The sequence below is a fragment of the Diorhabda sublineata genome, chromosome 3, assembly GCF_026230105.1.
Source record: "Diorhabda sublineata isolate icDioSubl1.1 chromosome 3, icDioSubl1.1, whole genome shotgun sequence".
Lineage (NCBI taxonomy): Eukaryota > Metazoa > Arthropoda > Insecta > Coleoptera > Chrysomelidae > Diorhabda > Diorhabda sublineata.
In genome coordinates this window covers 9,339,654-9,365,974 of record NC_079476.1, presented here as the reverse complement: position 1 = coordinate 9,365,974, position 26,321 = coordinate 9,339,654, and the positions used below count along the sequence as shown (strand labels likewise).

Below are 26,321 nucleotides of genomic sequence, written 5' to 3'. Positions count from 1 at the left end.
ATGGATGCAATTTTTCCCTCTTCAGTATTCTAAAAATAGACGATTGGCTTATACCTGTTTGCAGAATTAATCGGCGAATACTGATATCTGGATTCTCCGTAACACAAATTAAAATTTCATCTTCTTCATCGGCAGTGCTTTTTTTTTGTAGCACCGTGCTCAGTTTTAGAGTGTAAAGACCCCGTTTCACCTAAGCGGTTGTAAAGATTTCGGTACAGTTTATAATTGGGTTGCTTTCGATTTGGGTATAATTGTGAATATCTTCGAGCCGCAGCTGGACCACTATAATTTGACTGAGCAAATACACAAATCATATCGCGCATCTCAATATTGGAAAAATCGTTATACCTAGGCATTAATTGATAAATAACTATTACACTTGTTAATTACTAAATTGTTAATAAATGGTATATGTACTAATGTATTACTTATTCTTATTATTATCCAATTTTTGCTTCTACACAAACTGTTTAAAAGTGACACAAGCCTACTTAAAAAAAACGAAAAATTAAACCACGGCTTAATTCACGAATGTGATTTTGATATTAAGAGATATTTACGAAAGCGGATCATAAAGTGTATTGAAGTAAATGGTGGACATTTTGAGCATTTTCTTTGAAGTTTTTTATTTTTATTTACAAATTTGTTACTGTTACATATTTAAGGAATAATAACATTTTTTTATGAAAAAATTAAGATTTATTGAACTTTTTAGAAGCAAATAACTCGATAACCGATTGAGTTACACGAATCAAAGAAGAGTAACTTTTTTTGTAGAATTTAAAGCTTTTTAATATTTTTTCATTATTTTAGTTGTTAGTTTAGCCTAAAAAAGTTTACTTTGTTTTGTTTGTGTTTACTAAACACAAACAAGTGTAACTAGCACCCTCTATTAGCAATGTTAAATTAGAGTGCAAATTATGATTCCTCATGCCAAAAAACGTAAAATTGCCAATTTTCAAAGAGAAATTGTAAAAACAAAAAATTGTTACGAAAATCAAAATTTAAACTTTAAACACCCCGTATCTCTGAAACTAGCAATATTTGCATAAGGCATGTTGAACAGAATCATCATATTTTGAGTTTTCACAATTTCTTCTATCTCCACTCTTATATATGAATAGTAAGATTCCTAGGTTCCAATCTCCAGGTATTTTTCCTGTTACATTCTCTGGTTTAATTTGCTTATTTCCTTTACATGCATATATTTCAACATTAATAACAACAGTTAGATTGTGCCTCCTTGGCGCTTTTCTTAGCTTTAATGTTTTGTTTCTACTACTTGTTTTCTTATTTCCTGGAAGTCTTTACTGGCGATTTCTATCGTTTCATCCTCAATATCCACATTTGTAAGCTCCTCGAAATATTCTCTCGATCTCTCTATAACTTTATACTCTTGTGTTATTATGAATTCCTTCCTCTCTAGAATAAGATAGTGTAGTTACTAGAAAAAAAGTTAACAACGCACAATCAATGGAGATAAATAGTTGCCAAGGAGGTTTTTGATTTATACAGGATATATAGCAGATAAAGCACTTGCTTCAGTGTAACAGCGAAAATCGGTGAACCCAATAGACTAAGAGCCATTGACCAATTTCAGGTGGTAATTTCAAAAGTCTACAGTAAATCCTCTATGCCTACTGAAAATGAAAAGCCAATTCTGGCAGCCCTGTGTGGCCGAGGTAGACCATTCCAAAATTTTAAGGAGGGGAAGAAATAAGTTTTATTTTAGTTAAAGTATCAGTCATAAAATTTTAGGAAATTACTTTGGACAGTATTTTGTCTTCATGGAATTTTTGCCAGAGTATTTACATCTCTCCTAAATTAATAATATACAATGCCAGAATGAAATTCCATAACCAGTCTGCCAGAGCGAAAAACGTGTCCACGCGAGTGCAAGTAAGACAGTAAGGTTCCATATGAACCTGCGGGTTAGAGTGAGAGCACTTATTAGACATCTGTAGACGTAGATTTAAAATGATACATAAGGCAATAGATTTGTCTTAATCTTGTTGCAACATCACTTTTGAAAAAATTTTCTGAACTTTTGACGCAGATATTTTCTAGTTCATTGTCAACACCTCAAACCGTTAGAGGATCCCTATTATTTATTTCTGTGTTAGAACCCTTGAAATGTACAGTAAGAAATATAGAAGTACGTCACAGCTATAGGTAACAGCAATAGACCTTCTACGAATTGTCACTTATAAAAGAAAAAAATATTACACGTTTTAAATTCAGCATCCTTAATAATGACCTAGAGAATATCTGCGTCAAGGGTACGGAAAAATCTTTCAAAAGTGATGTTGCAAAAAGATTAAGAAAAATCTATTGCATTACTGTCTTAGTTGCACTCGTACGGACACGTTTTTCGCTCTGGCAGACTGTTGGTGATGGAATTTTGTTCTGGCATTGTATATTATTAATTGTTTATTTATTTTATTTTTTCTGTCAAAATTTTAAGACTGATGAAATGACAGAAATGGATTTTTTTATAAATATTTATAGCATTCTGTCAGCAATCAGGAGATGTAAACATTGGCAAAAATTCCATGAAGATAAAAAATATTAACGAAAGTAATTTTCTCAAATTTTATGACTGATACTTTATCTAAAATAAATCTTATTTCTTACCTTCCTTAAAATGTTGGGGTAGTCTACCCTGTCCACGCAGAAGTGGCTTTTCATTTTCAGTAGGTATAGAGAATTTACTGCAAAAAGTTTCGTGGCTCTTTAAATGTTCAAACTTTCCATTCACTACAGGGTGGCACAATAGAACGTGCATTTATTAAGTATAGGATAAAAAAAATTTATAAGGTATTGTTGAAATAAAAGATATGACGATTAGGTAATTAAATGAAGTTTGTTTTTAAAAATAACATCATCTAAATGACGGCCCTATCGAAGACGGCACTCCTCTAAACGCGAACGCAGATTCGTGAAAACTCTTGTCAGAATTCTGGGGTGATTGCTGCCATTCCCTGGCGGATATTTTCCTTCAGCTGACCGATGTCCCTCAGGTTGCTCATGTAGACTTTATTTTTGAGGTGACCCCACAAAAAAATCAAGAGGCGTCAAGTCAGGGTTACCTGGGGGCCAATGGACATCACCTCTTTTAGAAATTAGTCTTGCAGAAAACATCTGTCTCACAGCATGATGACAACTGATGAGAAAAACCAATTTGGGAATAAACTCAATGTTTTGATGCATTGATGTTTTGACTTTTGATTGACCCTTAAGTGAAGAACATTAAAAAAGTTAGGTTTTAATCATTTTACTGGTACAAATCTTGTTCTAGCACAAATATTAAATAGTATTTCATGTTCTAGAACGTATTTTATTGTATATTTGATGTTTACGACCCCATATGTAAAAGAATTTTTTTCTTTCAACCCCAAAAAAACCACCCATATATTGATAAAAATGAAAAAAAAATGCTTTCTAAAAGATTGGAATGCTTCAACGGTGCTTGTTATTGGAATTAAATATTTCTTTATTGTTTACAAAAAGACTTCACTTTTAACCCTGAAAAACCACCACTGAACTAAAAAAGTGTTAAAAAATTACTTTATCCGTTATTTAATGATTAAATCGCGTGCAATAATTTAGAATTTCTTTGTTATTTTTAAAAAAAGATATTTCATTTTCAGCATCAATATTAATAAATAAAAAATTCTGTTTGTATAAGAAAATTAACAATATGATTATTTTAAATTTCAAAATAAAAATTTTTATCTTCCATTGGTTTTTTAACTATAACTCGGTAAATTTTAAAGCTATAGTATCCTATAAAAAACCATTTTAAAGGAAATTTCAAGAGCTATAAGCTCATGTAAATAAGCCCTTTATTTTTTAAAGGGACAGGGTTGGAGGGCTCGAGAGAGGTCATTTTGCCACTACAGTGGATACTTTAAACGGCAATATCTTCTTTATTTCCCAAGTTACAGAAATAAAACAAAAAACAAAATATTCGTTGGAAAAAAGCTACATTTTTGTTCTATATAATGTTTTACATATCTTTCATAGTTTCAAAGTTATCATGCAATTGTGGCATTTTTTTTTTTGAAAAATGATAAATGCGCAAGGAAGATGCAAGAAAATGCTGTGATTATACTTTTTGGACCAATACATATTTTTTTGAAGTTCATATATGAAGTGTTTCGTTCTGGCAAATTCAGACTTGTAAGTTTTAATATGGGTAAAACAAAGGAACTATCGGTTGAAACTCGTGCATTAATCGCATGTCTTCATAGTTTCAATTAAGATGTTGTAGTGGGCTGTAGAACATAAAAATTGGGCGCATGATGAATGGAGAGTTTTATGGAGTGATGAGTCAAAGATTCTTATGTAATCCCGACTGTCAAACACTTTGAAGGCTCGGTGATGTTTCAGAATCTTTTGGAAGTAGGGCGACTGGACACCTAGTAAAATTTTGAAGGGAATTTTGAAGAAAGAAGGCTATAAAGAAATATGAAAAGAAAATGTAGTACATTCTAGCCAGCGCCTGATTGGCACAAAATTTATCTTCCATCATAACAACGATCCCGAGCATTCCCCGAAACTGTGCAAAGAGTATTTGAAAAAATCGGAAAGGAACAATGTATTGAAAATTGTGTGGAACAAACAAACAAAGACATGGAAGTCTGAAAGCAGTGCCTTACTTCCACTTTTAAGTTAACATAAAAAGATAGAAAGTTTACATCGATACTATAACTAAATGAGTTTTTATGTTTATATAGATAACAACATAACTTCAAGATTATGCACATAAAAAATTGGAGGTTATATTGTTTAATTTCTTACCATCTATTATTTCAAAGTTGTCACCTTGGGCTAGTTGTGCTTTTGATGGAGCTGAAGGAGCTTCCTCCTCTCTCGGGGCAGTCGCAGAACTCGATGAACCTTCTCCATATCCAAAAGGCGTAGGAAAACCTGGAGATCCAGTTGGATACGGTGGTGCTTTCTCTGGCGAATAGGGCGGAGGATTCAAACCCGGATTAAATATTGGAGGTGTTGGGAATAAACCTTAGGAAAGACAAATGTATGATTTATAAGACAATAGCATTTTATGCAATAAACTAAGTATGGTTTTGATTTTGAACTAGAGATTTAGATATTCTATTATAATATTGAGTAATATATCACAGTATGTAGTGTATAATATGGCGCAAAATTCATTACCATAACAGATTATGCTATAATTTTTGCAAATCATCTGTGAAATTAGGAATGTGTGTATCTCCATATTTTCGTGAAATTTAGATTATAGCGTCCTTTGTTGACTGAATTGTATAGCAGTAACCTGTTAAAGTGTGTATCTTTTTCTTGTTCAACTAAAGAGTACTCAGAAAACTCCAACTAAGATAGATACTGTGCGGCGTCTGAAAAGTCATATCGTTTTTTTGGGGCTAGTTTTTCAATATCTACTTTTTGTTTCGTTATTAATTTATAGGTAAGTACGAAATATGGAAATGTAATTTTACATTATATATTAAGTAATTAATATATCCGTATAACCCAATACCTACAAATTTTATGTGAAGATACACATTTTTCATTTATTCATATTAACTTTGAATAAGGAGTTGCACATTTCATTTTCGTTTTTTATGCAGAAATTTTGTGAAATAAATAATTGACATGTAACTTTAAATTTTTTTATACACATCATATACCGTAAAAATGGTAAATATTTTATTTATGAGAAATGATGCAAATCAAATAAATAATAATCAAGAGCTACTCACACTAACTAAAAATTGTGATGAAAAAGAAGAGAATAAATTAATGGAAATTCTGTGTCATGTTGTTACAATAATTTCAGATATTTACAATTTTGCATTATCTACTGATGCAGACGATGCTAGGATAAATATGTACTATTTTTTTCAGTAGTCTCCGAAAATTACGACCAAGGTACCATTCCGTTCGTATGGATATTTGGTTTGTTTTGATTATCTCGAAGAAGTTTGAAAATTTGAAAAAAGATACAAAAAGATCAGTAAATTTGCTAAAAAATATGTTCTAACTACCAAAACTGTAGTACAATTATTTATAATTTTTACAGAGCCCTGAAAATAGAACCAAAACCGAGTAGTCTGGCTTCGGCGCGCGCTGCGTCTCTCTGACACAAAAACAAAAAAGCTATTTAAACGTATTATGTATGAATATTAAGGAATAAAAAAAATCATGTAGTGTTGGGATACATCAATAAACAATAATCCGTGGCCAAAAAATGTTTATCCCTATTTTTACATCAATTATGCATTTGTTTAATTAACAACTTTTTTTAAATTGAAAGTTAAAATCAAACCCCGCATAATTATTAAACTAAAACCCAAAAAATTTTTCCCATAGTAAAGTTATTCTTAATGGGCTAGAAAATAGATAACTTGCAAAAATTTAAAAAATTGATAATTACAAAATAAAAAAAAAGTACATGGAAAATTTTTTTTCAAAAATCTTGATTATTCCCATGTCTTGTGGTTAAAAGCTACTTAAAAATGATTGCTTGAAATTTTTGTTTATTTGTTTGTTTATTTAAGAAACAATTTGTTGTAAACAAATCTATTTTTTCCAATCATTTTTTTTTCATCCTTCAATCTGTATTAAAAGTAGCTATGTTGTGTTTTTTTATAAAACAATTTTTCTATTTTTCATATAACTTTCTCATCCGTTTTATACTCGTAATTATAATAATTTATAAACTATTGCAGATATGACAAATATATTTCAGGCCTTTTCGTTTATTAATAATTAATTAACAATTAGGCCTGTTTTCTAACTTCTAGCTGTATTATTTATTATTATTAAAAAAAAATCAAGTCTTAAGGAAATTTGGAAAATCAAAAACGTTCTGTTTTCTTATATTTATTTAATCATATTTTGTACAGTTACAAGTTCTCAATTATTTCTTATTATTTTTCTTGCACTTTTTTAGATCTTTTCACCACAGAAGAATACTTTGAACCGATAATTGAAGGACTTCAAGGAACATCAAGACAAAAAAAGTAGAACCTGTACATGATGAGCCACCGCCACTAAAACGATCCAAAAGTTCGCAAAAAAATAAGAACTAGTTGAGAACTAGCAACTGTACCAAACATGATTAAATAGATATAAAAAAACATTTAGTACGTTTTTGGTTTTCTAAATTCCCAAAATACTTCACTTCAGTAAGAGCCTTAAATTGTTAATCAATTAATAATGAATAAAAAAGACTTGAAAGATATTTGTCATATCTGCAATAGTTTAAAAGTTATTATAATTAGCGAGGGAGCGGATGAGAAAGAGGACATCACAATATTATAAGTTATATAAAAAATAGAAAAATTGTTTTAGAACAAAAACAAAACATAACTACTTTTTTTACAGAATGAAGTATAAAAAAATTAATTTGTTTATAACAAATTGTTTCTTAAATAAATAATTAAAAAAACCTTTTTTGAAAATCTTCAAGAATAATAGAATTCATGATTTTTAAGGAATAAAACGCTACCTTAATTTTAATTTTTAGTGACAAAAAAGATTCTTGGTTAAAAAATTCATTTTTTAGCAACAAATAATTTTTTTTCTCTAAAAATCATAATTTTCGTTAATTAACAACTCAATGCATTTTGTTATAGAAAGAAGCCTCAGAAATAACTAGCGTCTCAGCTAATTACATAATCCATTGTCAACAAGCACGTCAAAACCCCTTTTCTTAGTTCAGTATCTTTATCATACCTTTCCCAAGAGCTAAGGAATTCAACAGAGAATAATCTAAAAGAAATTGATAACTTGACAGACAAATTGAATACAAACTGAGACACTCAGTCGTAAGCTGGGAAAAGATTACAATTAATCAGTTATTGGTGAACCAATATAAGAAGTGGAAAACTTACCAAAAAGAAAAATACAATCATTTGTAAGCTTTGAAAATGAGTTTGGCATCTGATTATCCTGCCTTTTACAAGGAACTTCCATATAAATGAAAAAATGATAATGAAACATTATTATTAATTTTTTCTTTGAGAATGTAAAAAATACATCATCATCAAGTCGTGTGTCTGACACACAAATGGTGCTGCCATCGGCAAATCCATATGGTGTTCATGAGTACCAACTTTCAAAAGACTGTGTGTAAAATTTCATGATATTTTGATTAGTCAGAAAAAAGTGACAGCCATTTAAGTGAAGGTACTTTTGTTATTTCAAAACAATGAATTTAAAACAATTTCGTGTGTTAATTTATCATTGTTCCTAAATGAAAAAAGTACTGTACAAGCTTGGTAATGGCTTCAAAAGTGTTTTTGGACTCTGCTCCTTAGATAAGAACCATTTGTTATTGGTTTGCTGAATTTAAACGTGGTCGTACAGACACCGATGATGATGAATGTTCTGGTCGTCCAATTGAGGTGGTTACTCCAGAAAACATGAAAAAAAAGTTGGTTATATCCAATTGTAAATTGAAATATCAGAATCCCGTGTGTTTTACAATTATGCATGAACATTTGACCATTAGAAAGCTTTTTTCAAAGTGAGTGCCGTGTCTTGATCAAAAACAATAACGTGTTGATGATTCAGAAAAGCGTTTGGCCATGTTTACACATAAGAAATCAAGTTTTTGACATTGGAGGAAACATAGATCCATAATTTCACCCCGGAATCAAAACAATCATCATGTAAGTAGACTGCAGCCAGTAAACCACGTCCGAAGAGTCCAAAGGCACAACAGTCAGCTGGGAAGGTTATGACTTCAGTATTTTGGGATTCGCATGGAATATTGTTTATCGACTATCTCCAAAAGGAAGCGACAATAAATAGCAAATACTACATAGAGTTGTATAGTCCAGTCCCCAGTGACTACTGACTATTCGTTGATGTCAAAAAAATGCTCGCTGGTAAGAAATTCAACTCAAATGAAGAAGTAATTGCTGAACTGAAGCCTATTTTGAGGCCAAAGACAAATCCTTCTACAAACACGGCATCGAGAAGTTAGAGAAGCTTTGGAATGATAGTATTGCTTTGAAGGAGATTACATTGATGAATAAAATCTATTTTTGGCAAAAAATGTTTTTTCTTAGTTAGTGACACGACTTATTGAGTGATGTGTTGAGTAATTCTGTTTTATACTTAACAAGAATAACAAATAACATAGATTTGCTCTCTTTTAAAACCTGTTGAAATGGACATACACTCTTTTCTGTTGTCATCCATTAAATTATGTTTAATGTAAGTTATGATGTGACGTTTGTGAAGTAAAGGTGACCTAATAGTATCGATAAAACGACATGCCACGCAATCATTCAGTGGTCTTTATAGAAAATTATGGTGAAAAACTTTGAATATGTGCCTTTGGGAAGAGTAGGCTCTGCTAGCCGTTAAGAAAGATATGAGGATAGGCGGAATGATCGAAAATTGGCGTATAACTTATGAAGACCCATTAGGTAAGCCCTAAGTTTGATGCGTAATTTACACTGGTACCATCAGGCTTTATTTTTTCGAAAACGCTACGGAGCTAACGACTTTTTTGCCTCAAGTGGACAACAGGATTGTGCCATGGTTCATACTACCCGACCTATAACCCTTCTTGAAATCATGAGCTCATATCAACGCAGCTCAGTGCAAAACGAAAATTTTTCATTGATTGAAACAATTAGCATGAAAAAGGGAGTGACAGCTTTTGCGCCATCTAGTATTTGAGCCAAATAAATTATCAAATAATTTATTTGGACCTAAATCAAGCCATCATCTACTATAACAGTCATTTTGGAAATATTTTTATTTGTGTTTCAGTAACAATAAAATTTACCTCCTGGTGCTTCAGAAGCTGGAATCCAATTTACACGTGGTGGTTGTGGCTCTGAATTATATTCCAAAATTGGAATATGACCTAAGTGTACTCCAGATTCAATTTCCAAATTTGAATGACAGCCTGGTATGACAGCTTCAACCTAGGTACATGAAACAAAAAGAATACAATTTTCGTTAGTCTTTGCAAATATATATAAGAAGAAAAAATTTCGGAACAGGACTTTTATTGTAAAAGCACTAATTAGCTCAATTTCCTATTTAAAATTAGGCAAAATTGCACGAATGTAACCCAGACAAAGATACATCTTGTATGAATTATCTCACCTGGTGGGTACCATTAGGATCTGTTAATCATATAAGTGCTACAAAGTGTCCCTTATTTTACACTCCATTAACATATCGTCGGGGATTATCTAATTATTTTCTTATATTGATGTGACTGAAGGACCATAAAATTACCTACCTAACTAGATATTATTGTAGTCGCTAAGATTTATTACTTAAGCCAAGTTGTACACTGACCAACCAACGTAATAGTTAAGTGGTTCCAAGTGTCCCTTAAGACACTTGAAGTTCCATTAATCAAATTACTTACTTTTATTTTATATTCATGTGACGCTAACGACCCCAAATATCCATTTCTATAACTTTGTATACACTAAGCTTAGTATTTAAGACAGCATATATACGGGTATTAGGTTCTTAATAGTATGACATTCGTCGAAAACGGTAGTCGGGTTATTGAAAGTTTAATTAATTATTTTCTTGCTTAGTAGATAGTTTTTTTCCAAAGTAGTGAATTGAGTTTTTAACTCAATGAGACGGTTGTTGGTTATAGATTAAGAATTAAAATTTTGGTTATTAAGTAGCAAAGTAGTTTTAATATGAAGAATATGATCAACCATCATTGGTTAGCCTGAAGACAAGTTGGATTATGAACTCAACTGTTTTTGAAACTGAGGGAAGCTAGTGTGCTGTTTCAAATAAAAGTTATTTATATGTCTCTTGATATAAAGCACATTAAAGTATTTATAATTATAAGTAATTTACAATACTTTTATGTTTATTAATATAAGTACTTCGCAGGTGCTATTAGGCAGATTTATATTAGAAACCTAATAGAATTGTCAGTGACTCATAATCTTTAATAAAAAAATAGCAGTTGAAGGCATTGGTTATATGGATGAAATCAGTTTCAGAACTCATATTTGAATGGATATTTACCTTTAAAACACACCATTGTTTAAATAAACTGCTTCCATAAAAATTGGGTATTATTGCTGATTGTGGTATTTGAAAATCTATATTATAAACTCTTTGTCCATGTGCCCCCACTCCGGTATCTGAAATAAGACCTATCAGTTCAGTATCATATTTATGGTGTGTCCGTGGACTGGTCGTTTTTGATTCTATTGTCTAAAAATATACAGATTAATGTCAATCTTGAGATTCACTCTGAAAATACTAGCAAATAATTCGGCAATGTGGAGATTTTTTTTCCAAATTTCATTGTTATATCTACTGATATATTACAGATATTAGTTACTTTTCCATGATTCATAGTATTTTCCAAATGTTTCTAATCAACATTCAATTAATCATGGTCATCAAAATCAAATTAAAAAAATACTAGAAAATATTTCATCCACTAATGTGGTAAAAATATCATCAGAACCTAATTAAAAATCTCTTCAATATGTTACAAAACACGCCGCAAAAATGTTATGAATAAAGATTTCTAAAAACAGTTATTTTAACAAACATAATCATTCACAAAAAATTTGGTACAATTCATCTACTATCCCGAATTATAATATATATAAATAATTTTTGCTTACCATTTTCATTGACACATTTAATTCCACTATACTTTCATTGGACATGTTAGTTATATCTACTTTTATCTTTGCCACTTCACCCACAACGAACGCTTCTTTTTCCAAACTAACTTCCATGGTGATGGGATCGCTGGCACAACAACAACAACATATTGTTTTATCGTCTTGGTAAGAGACTTGATCCTAAAAACAGAGTTCTTATAATACTTGAAGGTGTGTGGAGGATATATGTAAACATTTCAGTACATAATAAAAGACATCATTCTTAACATATTTTTCATAGTTTGCTATTTATTGCAGAATGGCGATAAAAGTTTTATCACTTTTATTATTTGTAACTTGCCATTTGACTTGTTACGTTTTTCTTCAAACATTTTGATATTACTTTGTTCAATTATTGTGGCACAGTAGTCACTTCGGTTTAGTTATTCTAACTTTCGAGTTTTTGAAGAAATTAATTTTTTATTGAACTCTCACTCCATTCGAGAAATTCAATAAATTGATTTGAATTCTTCCTCTACCTATCTACACTTCAAGTAAAAGTAAATTTGAATAAATTTGTAGTCTGGTGGTTGAGGAAACTCCTAACCTGGCAGCTGCAGAACAGCGAATATAAAGAATAAAATCATCACGAGTTTATTAAAATTTACATTTACTTGGAGTGTAGATAGGTAGAGGAAGAATTCGAATCAATTTAGAGGTTTTATTGAATTTCTTGAATGGAGTGGGAAGTCGATAATAAATTAATTTCTTTAAAAACTCGAACATTAGAATATATAAATCCGAAGTGTGCCACAATACGCAAACAAAGGAATATTGAAAAAGTTTGAAGAAAAACGTATCAAGCCGAATGGCATGTTACACACTAATAATATTGAAAATCGGCCCTGACACCTTTCTTGACGACTCCTATTATGAACTCGTCCATGACATAGACCATGAAGTCGGTCCTGTTTGGTTATAATGGAAGTCTAAAAGTTGGCGATAGTGGAATTTGTTTGATGTTTCATAAGAAGACTTTCTATTTATTTATTCGTTTGTTCATTTTCTAGAATTCTGGGAATTCTTTTCTAATAAATATTTGAGCTTGTTCAGTTCATAATTAAAAGTAATAATGAACGGAACGAAATATAAAAGTAATCGGTGAAGTTAAATAAATTATAAAATTATTGAATAATTAATTATATAAGTAGTGGGTAAAACTATTACTAATACTAATTACTATATAAGTTCGTTAAATTTAGTGTAAGTGTTCAATAAGTTACATAAGTGAAAGATAGCGTGTATATATTTAGCCCCCCGTTGAAAAACCGTTTAATTGAATTAGAAAATAAGAAAAACATTATACTATGTGAAATGACCTCTTTAATCCAAATCCAACCTTAGTTTTCCCCGTTCAGTCTCCGTTTGTGAATGAGATTCTCTACTTATTTCTCACTTATTTTTTACATATTTCAACTTCTGGCCGTTAAACTTTCGTATGTATGTTTAACGGATAGAAGTTGATGGTGGTGAGCAGGTAATAAAATTTATAGCAAAGTGTATGGCAACATTGTTATTATATAAAGTGTACAGAAACTACAATAAAATACAAATATGTAAAAATATGATGAAACAGGATTATTCAATTTACGACGCTGGCGCTCTCAATACCACATGCGCACAGATTCGCGGAGGAATTTACGACGAGCTTAGCTTGCATTTTTCTTTTTGTTATAGGTTGTTTCCATCAGTACATCTACCATCAGGTTTTTCAGCAAAAGTAAGCTTACTATTCAGTATCCCAATGTTCCTTCAGCTCTAAGACCTGTTCTTCACAACGAGTCTTGCCAATCCCAGTGCCCCCACAAATTTATACTCTAGAGACCTAAATTGATTTGAAAGACACTAAGTTACAATCTGGGGCGAATAATAGGTTCACCAATTATGAAGAGTATTCGACTGATTCAATTTCACGGCAACGTCCCCAGCTTATTCAATAGGAATAGGAAATGATCTCGTTAGGGGTTGGAAGTTACCTAAGACTAGGTCTCAACTTCTTGGATCGCGACTAACAGTGGAATCTTTTAGAAAAGGGAGTAATATTTCTTACGGGGCAAGAGAGTCGAACCTAAAATTACTTTTCTCGGAAGCTAAAGGCCTTATATTCTGTCTTAATGGTAATTCATTGATTACAGAACTAAAGATGCCATTAGACATGGAAAAATGGAGACTTTATAGATTGGTCGAAAACAAGCTTAACAGTTGTTCTGTTGGCAAATAGGAATGACTTATCATCTAGTTGCATACTCTGTTGACAGCCAAAGTTGTTCCTCTAGTGACGGACCCGCAATCGGAATTAATAATTTTTTTTATATAAAAAGCAAGCACAGGTGGAGGTGCCTTTGGATACTGTTCTTGAACTTCTGTAGGTTGTGTCTTGGTAGCTGATTCCTCAGGCTTGCACCTCTCCAATTAAATGAGTTCCGATAAATTGAAGTTCTGGGCGTCTGTAGGTGAACTCTGTGTTCATGAGCCAGGTCTGCCTGTCGAGTGGGTCTTATAAAAACTGCTCTAAACAAAGATTATGTTGCTCGGAAGAGCATTTGCCGTGGTATTATCGGTAAACCAGAGACAGGTCGGCTACCTTTCTTTTATGCTCTAAGCTGTCCAAGTTTCTGGTGATCCCTGGGTCGAGCATATTCAGGGTATGCTTGGGATACTAGCTTCAAATGTGTGAGCAATATTCCAAAGATGAACGAATCTGGACTTTGTAGAGGATTAGAAGCTTTTAGCTGTTCTAGAGTATATAGCTTGTTGGTCTTATAGAGGGCTCCAAGTTATATGAAGCTGCCTTGGCTAAATCATACATGTGACTATGTCAGGACATATTGCTTCCAACCTCAACACCCAACAAGTGAATTTGCGGTGATGGTAACATTTTATGTCCAGACAGGACCAAATCCTAAGCTGCAGTGCCAGTATTCTTTATAAAAATACAAGCCTGGGTCTTTGGTGCATCAGATTGCTTCCACCCTCCTCTAGTATCTTTTCAAGATAGGTTAGGTTAGGTTAGATAGGTGTTAATAGTGATGATTTGTTGCTGCCTACGATTTTGGGTGAGAGCAAAGTTAATGAGCGGGAGGCGGGGGGGTTGATTTGAATGACGGTACCAATGTGCTATCGTCGGCGAAGCTGTAGATAAGGTAGTCAAGTAAACCGTTGGTATACAGGAGAAAGAGAGGAGGTGACAAAATGCAACCCTGGGGAATACCAGCGTTGATCTTAAACCTTTCTGAGGTGTGTTCAGCGTCCTGGATGGATCGATCTTCGAGGAAGTTACAAACCGTACGATCTTAAGTTATTTAGAAGTTGTTCAGTCAGGCCAAGTGGTCCCCGGTTGATGGTTGATCTATATTTACGAAAGCCATACTTATGTTCGCTGATGATGTTAGCAGACTCAAGATTTGACTTTCACCATGACCTTGGCAATAGCTGGGACTAAAGCAATCGGACGGTAGTTATTGGGAACCGTCTTTTTTCCATTTTTTTAGTATGGGCTGAATCATAGCAATTTTCCAATCTGCCGGGAAGAGACCTCTTTTATAAGATAGAGAAAAGAGTTTGCACAGCTGCCCAATTTTTCAATACGAATGGTGGTATTCCATCCCTGACTGTCGCTTTATTGATGTTCAAACCTTTGAGAAGTTTGGCCACATCTCAGTGTCGAAATTCTGTTTCTTGCATCGATGTACCAGTTTCAGGCAGGCTGGGTGGTAGTTTTCTCCGCGATTCAAGAGTTAAATTTGAAGCAAAGATGCGACTCAACAAGTTCCCATTCTCTTTTGTGGTCACTGTGATTGACCAATCTTCTCAAGTCGTAGAAGTAGTGCACTTTGGACAGTGAGTCGCAAAAACCCTCCTAATTTAAATATATTAATTATTTAAAAGTTTTGTGAATTTTTTGGCACAAAAATAAAAAGACGAATTCGAAAGTATGGCAATGTGTCAAAATTTGAATTACATCTCAAAATATTGCTTTATATTTCGATTATATGGACTACTTATAATATGAAATAATTTATAATTTTCAGAAGACCAGAGACCAATTGAGAAATAGCTCATGAAACATACTGTAACGAAGCTAAGTGTTGCCCAGTTGGTTAGGTTTCTCTCTTTCCCTGTAACTTGGTCTTTGTTTAAATAATTACACCGTAATTGAATATAATAGACTGTTATCTATATTTAAAGGACGTTCAATAATATTTAAGAGATAATCTGATTGGCTGGTAGCAGAGTACGATTCTTGGGGTTCGCGAGTCATGCAGGTTGCATTTTTTGCCACTGTAACTGAAAGAAGTGTGAAGGATAGTACCAAGGACTAATTACCCATATTGCACTTTTTATATCTACTATCATCAATCCGTATTCCCAATGAAAACGTTTAACATGAATATTTAGAGCATATTTTAGATTTTTCGTACAGGAAATAATGAGACAGAACAAGACTCCGTAATAGAAATGGAAATATCGAAATGTTAAAGGTGATCTGATACTCTGAATTTATTATTATATTATTACGCAAGATATAAATTACAGCAGGAAAACTTAAATCAAGTGGAAAGAAAGAAACACTATTCACTTTTATATTGTTTCATAGAATGGAAATTTATAGGGACCCACATAAAATGACTTAGGAGAATTGGAAGCAATGAAAGTGATAAGAAAAGTTATTCATAAATTAAGTCAAAATGTGATAAGAATTAAATCCCGATCCCAGACGAACAAGAGGAAATAAGAACACTATTGTGCCACATGCACAATAAGTGGAATACAAACCTTGCCAAGCACTATCACACGTTCCCCTGACAGCACTTTCACACGAGGAGAAAATACAAGGTTAGAGGTGAGAAAATTGTGAGCTTCTAAGCTCTTGAATTCTTCACAACTCCTTTGTTCGTGAAGTTCGTACAGAAAACTAGTTACTCCAGTCTGTCTAATTCGGTCACTCGTGGCCACTGAGCCTTATCATCCTCCATATCTTCATACTTCAAATGGGTCACAACTACACTACTGAGCTTTCTTCCAATGATAACAGTTAGGCTCATGATGAATCAATTTCTCATAATATCCCCTTATAAAGCCATACTTCATCAAACAATAATCACTAGCAATGCTCCAGTATCAACATGGCCGACGTTTTGTTGTCATGACTGCCCAATAGATGGCGCTTACGTCGCGTCGCCCTGTCAGGGCCTTATGCACCCCAAGGATAGAGGGGACAGATAACAAAATTTTAAATAATTGACTTGTGTCAATAAATAAATTTAAACAACAGTATTTTAGAATTTGAGTTCAACATCTCCTTGAATAATAAATTGTTGACGATTTCTTACCAAACATAACTCTTGACGAATAAAGTTGAAATTAATGGGTGATATTATATGCAATGTAACTTCATCTTCTTGATCGAATGCAAATGGTATATCCATTACTGCTTTAATATAATATCTGATATATCCGTAATTGCCATTGTAAGGATTTGGCATATTTACTTTTGGCAATGTGAATGCAAAAGGAAACGAGTGGTAGCCAGGTGACAAAGTTCCTGAAAAAATATTAGCAACTATGAATTAGATAAATAATATGAAATTGGTCGATGTTTTTAATTTTTTCACGGGCAGCTAAACTCAATCATTATAAATACATTCCAAATAAATTTCATGGTGACACACAAATTGCGATGGGATTTTACTGTTTTCAAGCTCTATTCTCACTAAACGACGATGGTAACACTACTTATCAGTGACGTGTGTTTGGTTAATAATATTTTGATATTATATTGTAAAACTTTGCAAACTTTGTGACAATAATAAATTTGGATAAGTGAAATTTTTTTTATTTCCCAATGGATAAATTCACATCAAAAGTAATTTTGGTTTTGTAGTATAAAACACTTTTTTTCAACAAAGAATAGCTTTTAATCAATTATATATCATCCATTTTGCTCAGTGACATTTTGTCATCTTTCTTTCAGCTTCATGATACCGCGCTCATAAAATTTCTAGTGGAAGTTGCTGGAATTATTGTATAGACCCTACTTTCATGACAATTATTCACACTAATTTACTCTGAAAATATTATTGATTGGCAACATAGAAATTTCGATTTTGTAGTAGAGAATAAATCAATTTTTTTTAACAAAGAAGAGTTTTCAATCATTTATATATTTCCCATTTTGCTTAATGACCTTTTGCAATCTTTCTTTCAGCTTCATGATTCTGCACTTATAAAATTTCTAGTCCCTATCAGCTAAAAACTGAACCAGATGCGATTGAAGGTCATCGTCATTTGTGAAAGTTTGACCATTCAAAGAATTCTGCAAACTTCAAAATAAATAGTGCTATACGCGCATATTTTCAGTGGAAGTTGCTAGAATTATCGTATAGACCCTATTTTCATGACAATTATTCACACTAATTTACTCTGCAAATATTATTGGTTGGCAACATAGAAATTCGGTTTTGTAGTAGAAAATAAATCACTTTTTTTTTAACAAAGAACAGTTTTCAATCATTTATATATTTCCCATTTTGTACAATGACCATTTGCCATCTTTCTTTCAGCTTCATGATTCCGCGTTCATAAAATTTCTGGTCCTTATTAGCAAAAAACTGAACAGGTGCGATTGAAGGTCATCGTTATTCGTGAAAGTTTGACTATTCAAAGAATTTTGCAAACTTTTTTTGAATTTGACAATTCTGACCGTTTTTCTTTGATTACTCCATCCAGTTTCATTAATTGTTGACAGTAAACGTCAGAATTGATCGTTTGGTTCCGTGGAAGTAGCTTAAAAAACACAATACCTTCGTAATCCCTCCAAACTAACAGCATGAGTTTTTTTGTGGTTTTTCAGCTTTTGATGTGGTTTGTGCTGGTTCATCGGGTTTGCTCCATGATTGTTTACGAACTATGTTAGTGTACAGGACCCATTTTTCATCACCAGTGATGATTCTTTTTAAGAAAGGGTCTGTTTTATTTCGTTTAAGATGCATATCGCAATGTTGATTCTTTGTTATAAATGAATTTCTTTCAATTCGTGGCGTACCCAAATACCAAGCTTCTTAACACGTTAAGGACGCACTTCGTTCAAGAAAAGCACCAGTTCATCGATGAGGCGAGCCCAAGATATTTTAAGTGTTTTTCAACTTTTGTGTGAGATACATGTAGCCTTTTCGCAACCTCTGGAGCAGTTATTTGATGATCCTCTTCAATTATGACTATGATTTGGTCATTATTAACTTCAGTAGCTCATCTTTGAGAGAAAAATCTCCAATATACCAATTTTGACACGTACACCAGGAACCATAAACTTCACATATTTCTTTGTGAGTCGCAGCAGCTTTCTTTCCTATATAAAAAAGTAAAATATGCCGAAAATGTTCGTTTCTGCAATCCATTTAAAATTAAACCACTATAGCTTTAATAAGAATCACGCACCACTTGCTTCTAAAGTTACGTCAATGTGACCAGTATCACGTGACAAACGGTAAAGTACTCTCTATGAGTAAAAAGCGGAAGTACTTAGTTTCCAACCTTATATTATAACTTTGTCCTGTTTGAAAGTTAACTGAAAAAGTTGTAGTTGCAAATGATGTGGTAAATGTTGCAGTATGAGCATTCTCTTCAAAATGGATGACATTTGTGAGAAAATTTTTGAATAATCACAAACCCTATACTAACAAAAGAATAAGACAGATTAATGGGAAAACGTGAGATCATAAAGTGAATACAAATTCTGATTACTTCCTGGCAATTGCAAAGTGATAAATTCAGATAAGACAAAAAGCATAACAAGTTGTAAGAACTAGAGATATCCCGGAAATATAGGAGATATTTATAAAGAATAAATATATTGGAAAATAGATTAAAAAAAGCTAAGAAATAGAAGGAAAGTCCACATATAAAGAAATATAAATATGTTATAAAAGAGCACATATCAATGAATAGAACAAGCAGAAAGAAAATATGGTTGGACGAGGAACATGTGAAATAAATAAACAGCAAAAGAATGTTTCCAAGGAAATATCTACAAACGGGAAACCAGCATGATAAGAAAAATAATATTGGTTAAAAGAAAACCTTCAAGAAATATATACAAGAAGAAACGAATAATGAGGAGCAAAAAAGAGCAATGCAATGAGCAAGCCTAGGTACGAGTGTCATAAAATGATCAAACAAGATCATTTGCTGGATCAGGTCGAAGACAAGAGATACAGTATAAGAAACATCTCTAGAAAAAAACTAGTGTTACCTTCTCCAAGGAGATCTTGATTTATAGCTAGGAATTTATTATCTCCACTATAATGAACTGTTCTCCATTTCGTCGATTTCGATTGACTATCGTAATAGCTTTCTCTTTCTGTCCAAGCTGTGTGTTCTCTTCCTCGTAATCTGCATCTTAACGCTAAAACATAGTAATAATTATAGTATATTATACTACAAGAGCTGAGATTTGAATTTTCGGTACTGCTCGTCATAATGCCAGAGGCGAAAAAATGGTACTACAGCATATTATGTTATATAAAATATAACAACGTATTTTGAATGCAGTTTTTGGCTTACAACTTTTTCAAAAAGAGTGATTTTAGTGACAAAACATGAAAAAAAGGACCTATCATTCTACTCATAAATATTAATAGTATATAATATATGAGTATTATTTTATATATTATCCCCTACCAAGTGAGAGCCGGGTAAAAGAATACCTGAAATTGAGTAATTAAAATATAAACATTTTAAATTTACAGTTAATTGATGGCAACACAATATATTCATAAAATCTATCAAAATGCTTGTAAATGCTTTTTAAATAAATAATAAATAAATGCTTTTTAAAAAAAAGTATTAAAATTCAGATTTGCATACCTTGATTCATTTAACAGAATAATTTTAAATGAATAAAATAAATATTTGAAATTATGTTATTCAAACACAAAAATATTTTGTACCTTTTTCATTAGGTAAGATTTTTCATAAAAATGGGTGAATATACACTGTGTCCCATCGAACCAAAGCCAATATGATTGTGTGTAATAACTGGAAATGGAACAAATCAGGAAGATGGAAACAAACCTATTAAGAAAGTCTGCACAAAAATACTTTGTGAAAGGAATAACTCACTCATTTACCCATTACTGGAGGGCAGTTGCATGTTCTCAGGTTTTAATGACAGTGGTTTTTATTTCTGCCTCAGATGCAAACTGTCTAATATTGGTATATTAGACACTATTAAGGATTTTCTTTGGAATTGAGGTCAAGTACTAACGCTTAGTAAATAAAGTTTGTAACCAATGAGAATTTTTTCAGAAGAAAAGTAACTAAATGTGATAATTCTCACTTCCAATCATACAACTTATGTTCAATTATATCTCGCTGTCGTAAAAAAATGAAAAAAGTGTTTCTGAGCACGATTGTCAAAAGTATGTGGCACTTTATCAATACGATAAAAAAATAGAACTGCATTAACGAACCATGAAATATTTAAAAAACATAAATTCAATTATAAAGATTCAAAAATTCTTGAAACGGAATATAATACACGAAAAAGAGAATTTTCAGAAATGGTTCACATTCATAAGAACGAATAAGCTATAAATGATAAAAAAGACCTAAATAATTTAAGTAAAATTTATAGCTCTATTTTGTAAATTCTAATAAATTAAATATATTTGAGATATGGAAACCAAGGAAAAATTAATTTTTCTTATTGTAACAAAGTTCTAAGTTGATTTTATCCTTATTTTGATAATCATGATGAAGATTAATATAAATAAGCAAATTGTCAGTGTCAATATCATATTTTGATAAAGACTTAAAGAAAAGTTGAAACGTCAAAATTTATCTGTCTTTTAAAAAATTTAAAAAAGGTCCCACGTTTTAACCATGGTTATGAAACAACGCCAAAATTCGATTTTATTTCTGTGAAACATTGCCAAACACCCGATGAAAACATTTCACGACGCTGCACCCATTTTGCATATAGCTTTGTCAATTTTCCAAATTTTCAGTTAATATGCAATGTACCGCATTTTTTGAAATGTCTAATATATCTGTTAGCTCGCGAACTTTCAGTCGACGATACTCCAGTATCGCTTTGTGGAGCAAGGTGCAGTCTCACCCCGAGTAGAATGTAATTCAACTTTTATATTGGTTGGGGTAACGTCCCAAATAAAAATATTGTATCACATAACAATGATCAATTTTTTCCATGTTTATAAATTGTAAAATTGAAAACATTGTACTATTTTCCTTTGTTTTTATGCCGTCTAGCTAGTTTCCTTTCATTTCATTTTTATCAGAAAAGGAAAGAAAAATATCAATGTTTATGTGTAGTAATATTTGATACTGAAGGTGAATTGATAAATGGAGTTAACCATTTCAAGGCTTTAAAGTGTACCTTTGAACATTTACTTTACCTCTAAAACTCTGTGATGATGATTGATTACAAACTACTTTTCCGTGCACTGTATCACCGGGTTGGTATGTACCAGAATTGTCTAGAACAATTCTAACAGACATTTTCCTGAAACAATAATATTTATAGACGGAATGATTCTAAAAAAATCATTGAATCATTAAAAAAATACCTAATTGTCAAGCAAAATTATTTAACTCTTGGATACAATAAAAATAAAATCAGTTCAGTTGAGATACATATAATAAATCATTTCATTCTGGACGTGTGCCAATGGAATAATAAGAAAATTCTTAATTGTTTAGTTTCCCTATTTTAAAGGTTTTAATCAAGTATCTTCTTCTTATACAGAGTGCGTCATGAGGAACTTTACATATTGGGTGGGTGACAAAGTAATTTCAGTTTTGTAGTATAAAATAAAACACTTTTTTTAACAAAGAATAGTTTGTAATTAATTATATATTTTCTATTTTGCTCAATGACCTTTTGCCATACTCCTTCCAGTCATTTGAGAAAGTTTGACCATTCAAATAATTCTACAAACTTCTAAATAAATGGTAATCAGATCAGGACTGTATGAGGGATGTGACATCACTTTCCAGCCAAGCTCCAATAGTTTTTCCACTAGTTGTCAAATATGTTTGAGGCCTTGCATTATCATAGTGGAACACTAAACCTTTCCGATTTAACAATCTGGCTGTTTTTCTTTGTTTGCTTTATCCAATTTCATTAATTGTTGACAATAAATATCAGAATTGATCGTTTGGTTCTTTGGAAGCACCTCAAAAAACACCTTTGTAATCCCACCAAACTGACAGCTTAAGCTTTTTTTTGTTTTTCAGCTTTCGATGTGGTTTTGTGCTGATTCATCGTGTTTGCTCTATGATCGTTTTCGAATTATGTTACTGTACAAGACCCATTTTTCATCACCCACCAGTGATGATTCTTTTCAAGAAAGGGTCGGCTTCATTTAGTTTAAAGTGCATATCGCAAAAGTTGATTCTTTGTGTTAAATGAATTTCTGTCAATTCGTGATGTACCTTGTATAATATTTTTTCAAATGCAATAAGTGATTTTCAAACTACATAGATAACCAATGGAAACGACATAATGTCGCACTTTAATTCGTTCATGTTGGCAAGCAAATTCGACAAAATATTTTGTAGAAAGTCCAATTAGAGTTGTCCCCTTAAAGGACTACAAACAAGTGAGGACCTACTAATTGGTCATTTATGACAAAAATCTACACGTTAATCGAAAAACTTAACTGAGAACGACATTCTCGAATAGTATAAAGATTTACTTCTGTCCACACACGTGAATCACGGGAATTATTTGTCCCGTCTCTTGTAAATTGGGCTCTATTTATAAATGGTGTCCTGTACAGCATTGATATAGGATTATTAATCCATCTATAATATTCCTTCCATTGGATTTTCTCTCCAATATGTATTCACTGAACCATTTAAATGTGATATGGGGCCATATGACATTTTGTTGAGACAATACTTACTTTTGATTAACATTAAGTTATCGACTTGTCTAGTACTTTTTCTAGAGTTCATAGTAACAGCGTCAATAATCTTCCTGTGCTCCATCTTTATGTCGTTCTGTTCTTCTACTAGGAAAAGTGCCATTTTATCGCTAATAATTGAAAATTGAGTAAAATGTTGGATGACTGGGAGATTGAAGATCAGCTCTACCATTTTCACCGTAAATTTCAGTTTGACTTGTAAGAGCGGCACAACTGAATTGACACATATGTAAATTGGTTTTCCAAAATGCATGCAAAACATTGGAATAGGAACAGAGGTGTAAGAATTCATTTGAAACATGCTTAAATCGCAAAAGGTAAGGAATTTAAAAAGAAATATATCAAATTTCGTTATGAAATAACGACTATTTCAAGTTCTAACTATGCTTAAATTGAGGAATTAATAATATTTGGTAAAATTTGTCATAATAGATAATTTGCCGATAGGAAAATACCATAATATGATACAATTTGTTATCTGAATACCCATAAGAATAATTTATATTAGTAATGCCACATGTTTCTCTTTTCTCTGTTATAAAATACGTTTGGCGATTACTATTAAGAGTCTTTATTTTCTCGTCTATTTCGGTCTATGGTCCAATATTTTTAAGCCAGGAATTTTGTCTTTTTCATACATTCCTTGGACCTCTTCGTCCTATAGTCTTAATTTCTCCCGTTAATCAGCATTAAGATTCAATAACGACTTCTCCTTCTATACTTGATTAATTTCAGAAACTCTTATCAACTTTTATTGGCTGTACTTCTTCAGTTTTGTGTGCTGTCTACAAAATTTTGAAAAATCTTCATCGAAGGTTTACTGTTTACAATATCAGGGTTCATGATCCCATTCAATAGGAAAGCACAGCTCATACATAGTATTGGGAGGTCCCGATAAACAAATCTAACAACGATCATTGTCGCAAATAGATTCATGCTTTTATATCTTAACTACTCCAAAAAACTTTTAAGAATCGGACAAAGTTAACCCCTTAGACTTTGATACTTATAGTATCCATGTTAAATACCTTTTTCATCTTTCATTGATTGCAATAGTCGAAGGGAATACTTCTGTTGTTTGTTGAGGTTTCTTAATTAGAAATCTTGTTAACAATAGCCTAATGGAATGGTGCTGTTTGATGGCACAAGATCACAAATTTTGTAGCATTTCAAATAATATATAACATCATGCAATAAATTCGAATTTTCAGCTTTTTCACAGTTAAATAACGCCGTTACGAAGCTTTGTTGGCCAGTTTCCATGTTAGAATAAGAGACTAGCCTTTTGGTGGTGATAAGATTTTATCTAGATTTTGTATCAGACAGAGATTATTGGTAGGTATTTGTCATTGTGATTGTAAGAAATGCAGAACTTTTACAGCCGATACAACACCCAAGAATATATTTATAGAACATTCAAGGAGATTCCAAAACAGTTAAAGTAACTAGAGAGTTGAAAGAAAAGGAATAACCTGCAATTCAATAACCTTGTGTGTTACATGGAAAAAACTGGTTTTAGCGTGGAAGTGAACACATTAGTAATAATGATAATATCCACAAATGCTCCCGAAAAGTATATTCTGGTCTCAAATCATTTTTTCCTGTTACGCGGTCGTTCCCTTTGAACAAGCTATTTGCTTTTAGTGAAAAGTAATCTGGCGTCTCGACCCTCGATTTGTGAATCATTGTAACTAATGCTATTCTCTGTGGAGAAGAGAAATGTAAGACAGTATTATAAATACTCATTTAATAAAATTAGATCGGCATATTCTGTTATGGCATTTTTAACAAAAGTAACAAAAACTCTACCGAAGCTAATACAATAGTATGTATTGTAGATACACACAGAAGAAAGATGTATTCTTGTGACATTGGATATAACACATCAAGAAATGGTGAACGCCAATCTTGATTTGAAAACTTCCAAGAGTTGTTCGTTATTTTTATTTGGTACAGTTGATACAATGTATTATTATCTGACATAAAATTGAAATCATTTATAATCAACAAACATTAACACATACGAGTACAAGAGGTTTGACTCATCAATCAATTTAATTCATTATTTATCGAAAATGATGCGATTTTTGTCTAAAAATTGATTCTGTGTTCAGTAAAGATGTACAGTCAAACTTGAATAAGCGAGAGTTCAAGGGAGCACAACCTCATTCTTGCTTTAGAGGTTTCTCACTAACCCGAGTTTCTCACTAATGCAGGTACATGGGTAGCGTTTCTCTCTTATATGGGTACGCAGCAATAACAAGTCACGGCAAGTACAAATGTAGTAAATATGTAATATGATAAAATTATGTGCATAATATGCACAACATATATTATGTACATACGTATATATTTTCAAGTGCTTATGAAAACAAAACAAAAATTCATGCACTATGTAATTTTATTTTATTTAGAACTTATTTACACTCAAAAAAACCGTTAATTTCGTTTGGGTTTCTGTTTTTGTATTTTTAATGTTTTTCTCTAACTCATAAATTTTGGCGAATATTGCTTCATCAACAACCGCCGCCTATTCAAAGTACTGATGCACCGTCTCCAACGCATTTAAAGCTAGCCTCATTGGAATGATCTTTATTTCTGTTTTCGGAACGCCTCGACTTCACTGTCATTTCCAGCAATACAGGTGTTCACAAAATTCTTGACGATATCGTCGTTGGTTTGTTCTCCAGCGGTAGTT

General features: G+C 32.1%; 1 protein-coding gene across 5 annotated transcripts in view; it reads right to left on the bottom strand.

Annotated features, from left to right (window-relative positions):
• The window catches only part of LOC130442172 (arrestin domain-containing protein 2-like), a 300,222-nt gene that overhangs the window by 2,154 nt on the left and 271,747 nt on the right, over window positions 1–26,321 (bottom strand). For 3 of the 5 annotated variants that reach the window (XM_056776270.1, XM_056776272.1, XM_056776271.1), the window contains 7 exons: window positions 22,091–22,197; window positions 19,927–20,079; window positions 17,009–17,220; window positions 11,634–11,816; window positions 11,020–11,211; window positions 9,794–9,935; window positions 4,804–5,025 (listed from right to left, as the gene is read on the bottom strand). In XM_056776270.1, the coding sequence (XP_056632248.1) occupies window positions 4,804–5,025; window positions 9,794–9,935; window positions 11,020–11,211; window positions 11,634–11,816; window positions 17,009–17,220; window positions 19,927–20,079; window positions 22,091–22,193 (1,207 nt within the window). In that variant the 5' untranslated portion in view covers window positions 22,194–22,197. The remainder of the gene's footprint in view (window positions 1–4,803; window positions 5,026–9,793; window positions 9,936–11,019; window positions 11,212–11,633; window positions 11,817–17,008; window positions 17,221–19,926; window positions 20,080–22,090; window positions 22,198–26,321) is intronic. The other 2 variants (XM_056776273.1, XM_056776274.1) reach the window with 1 other exon arrangement.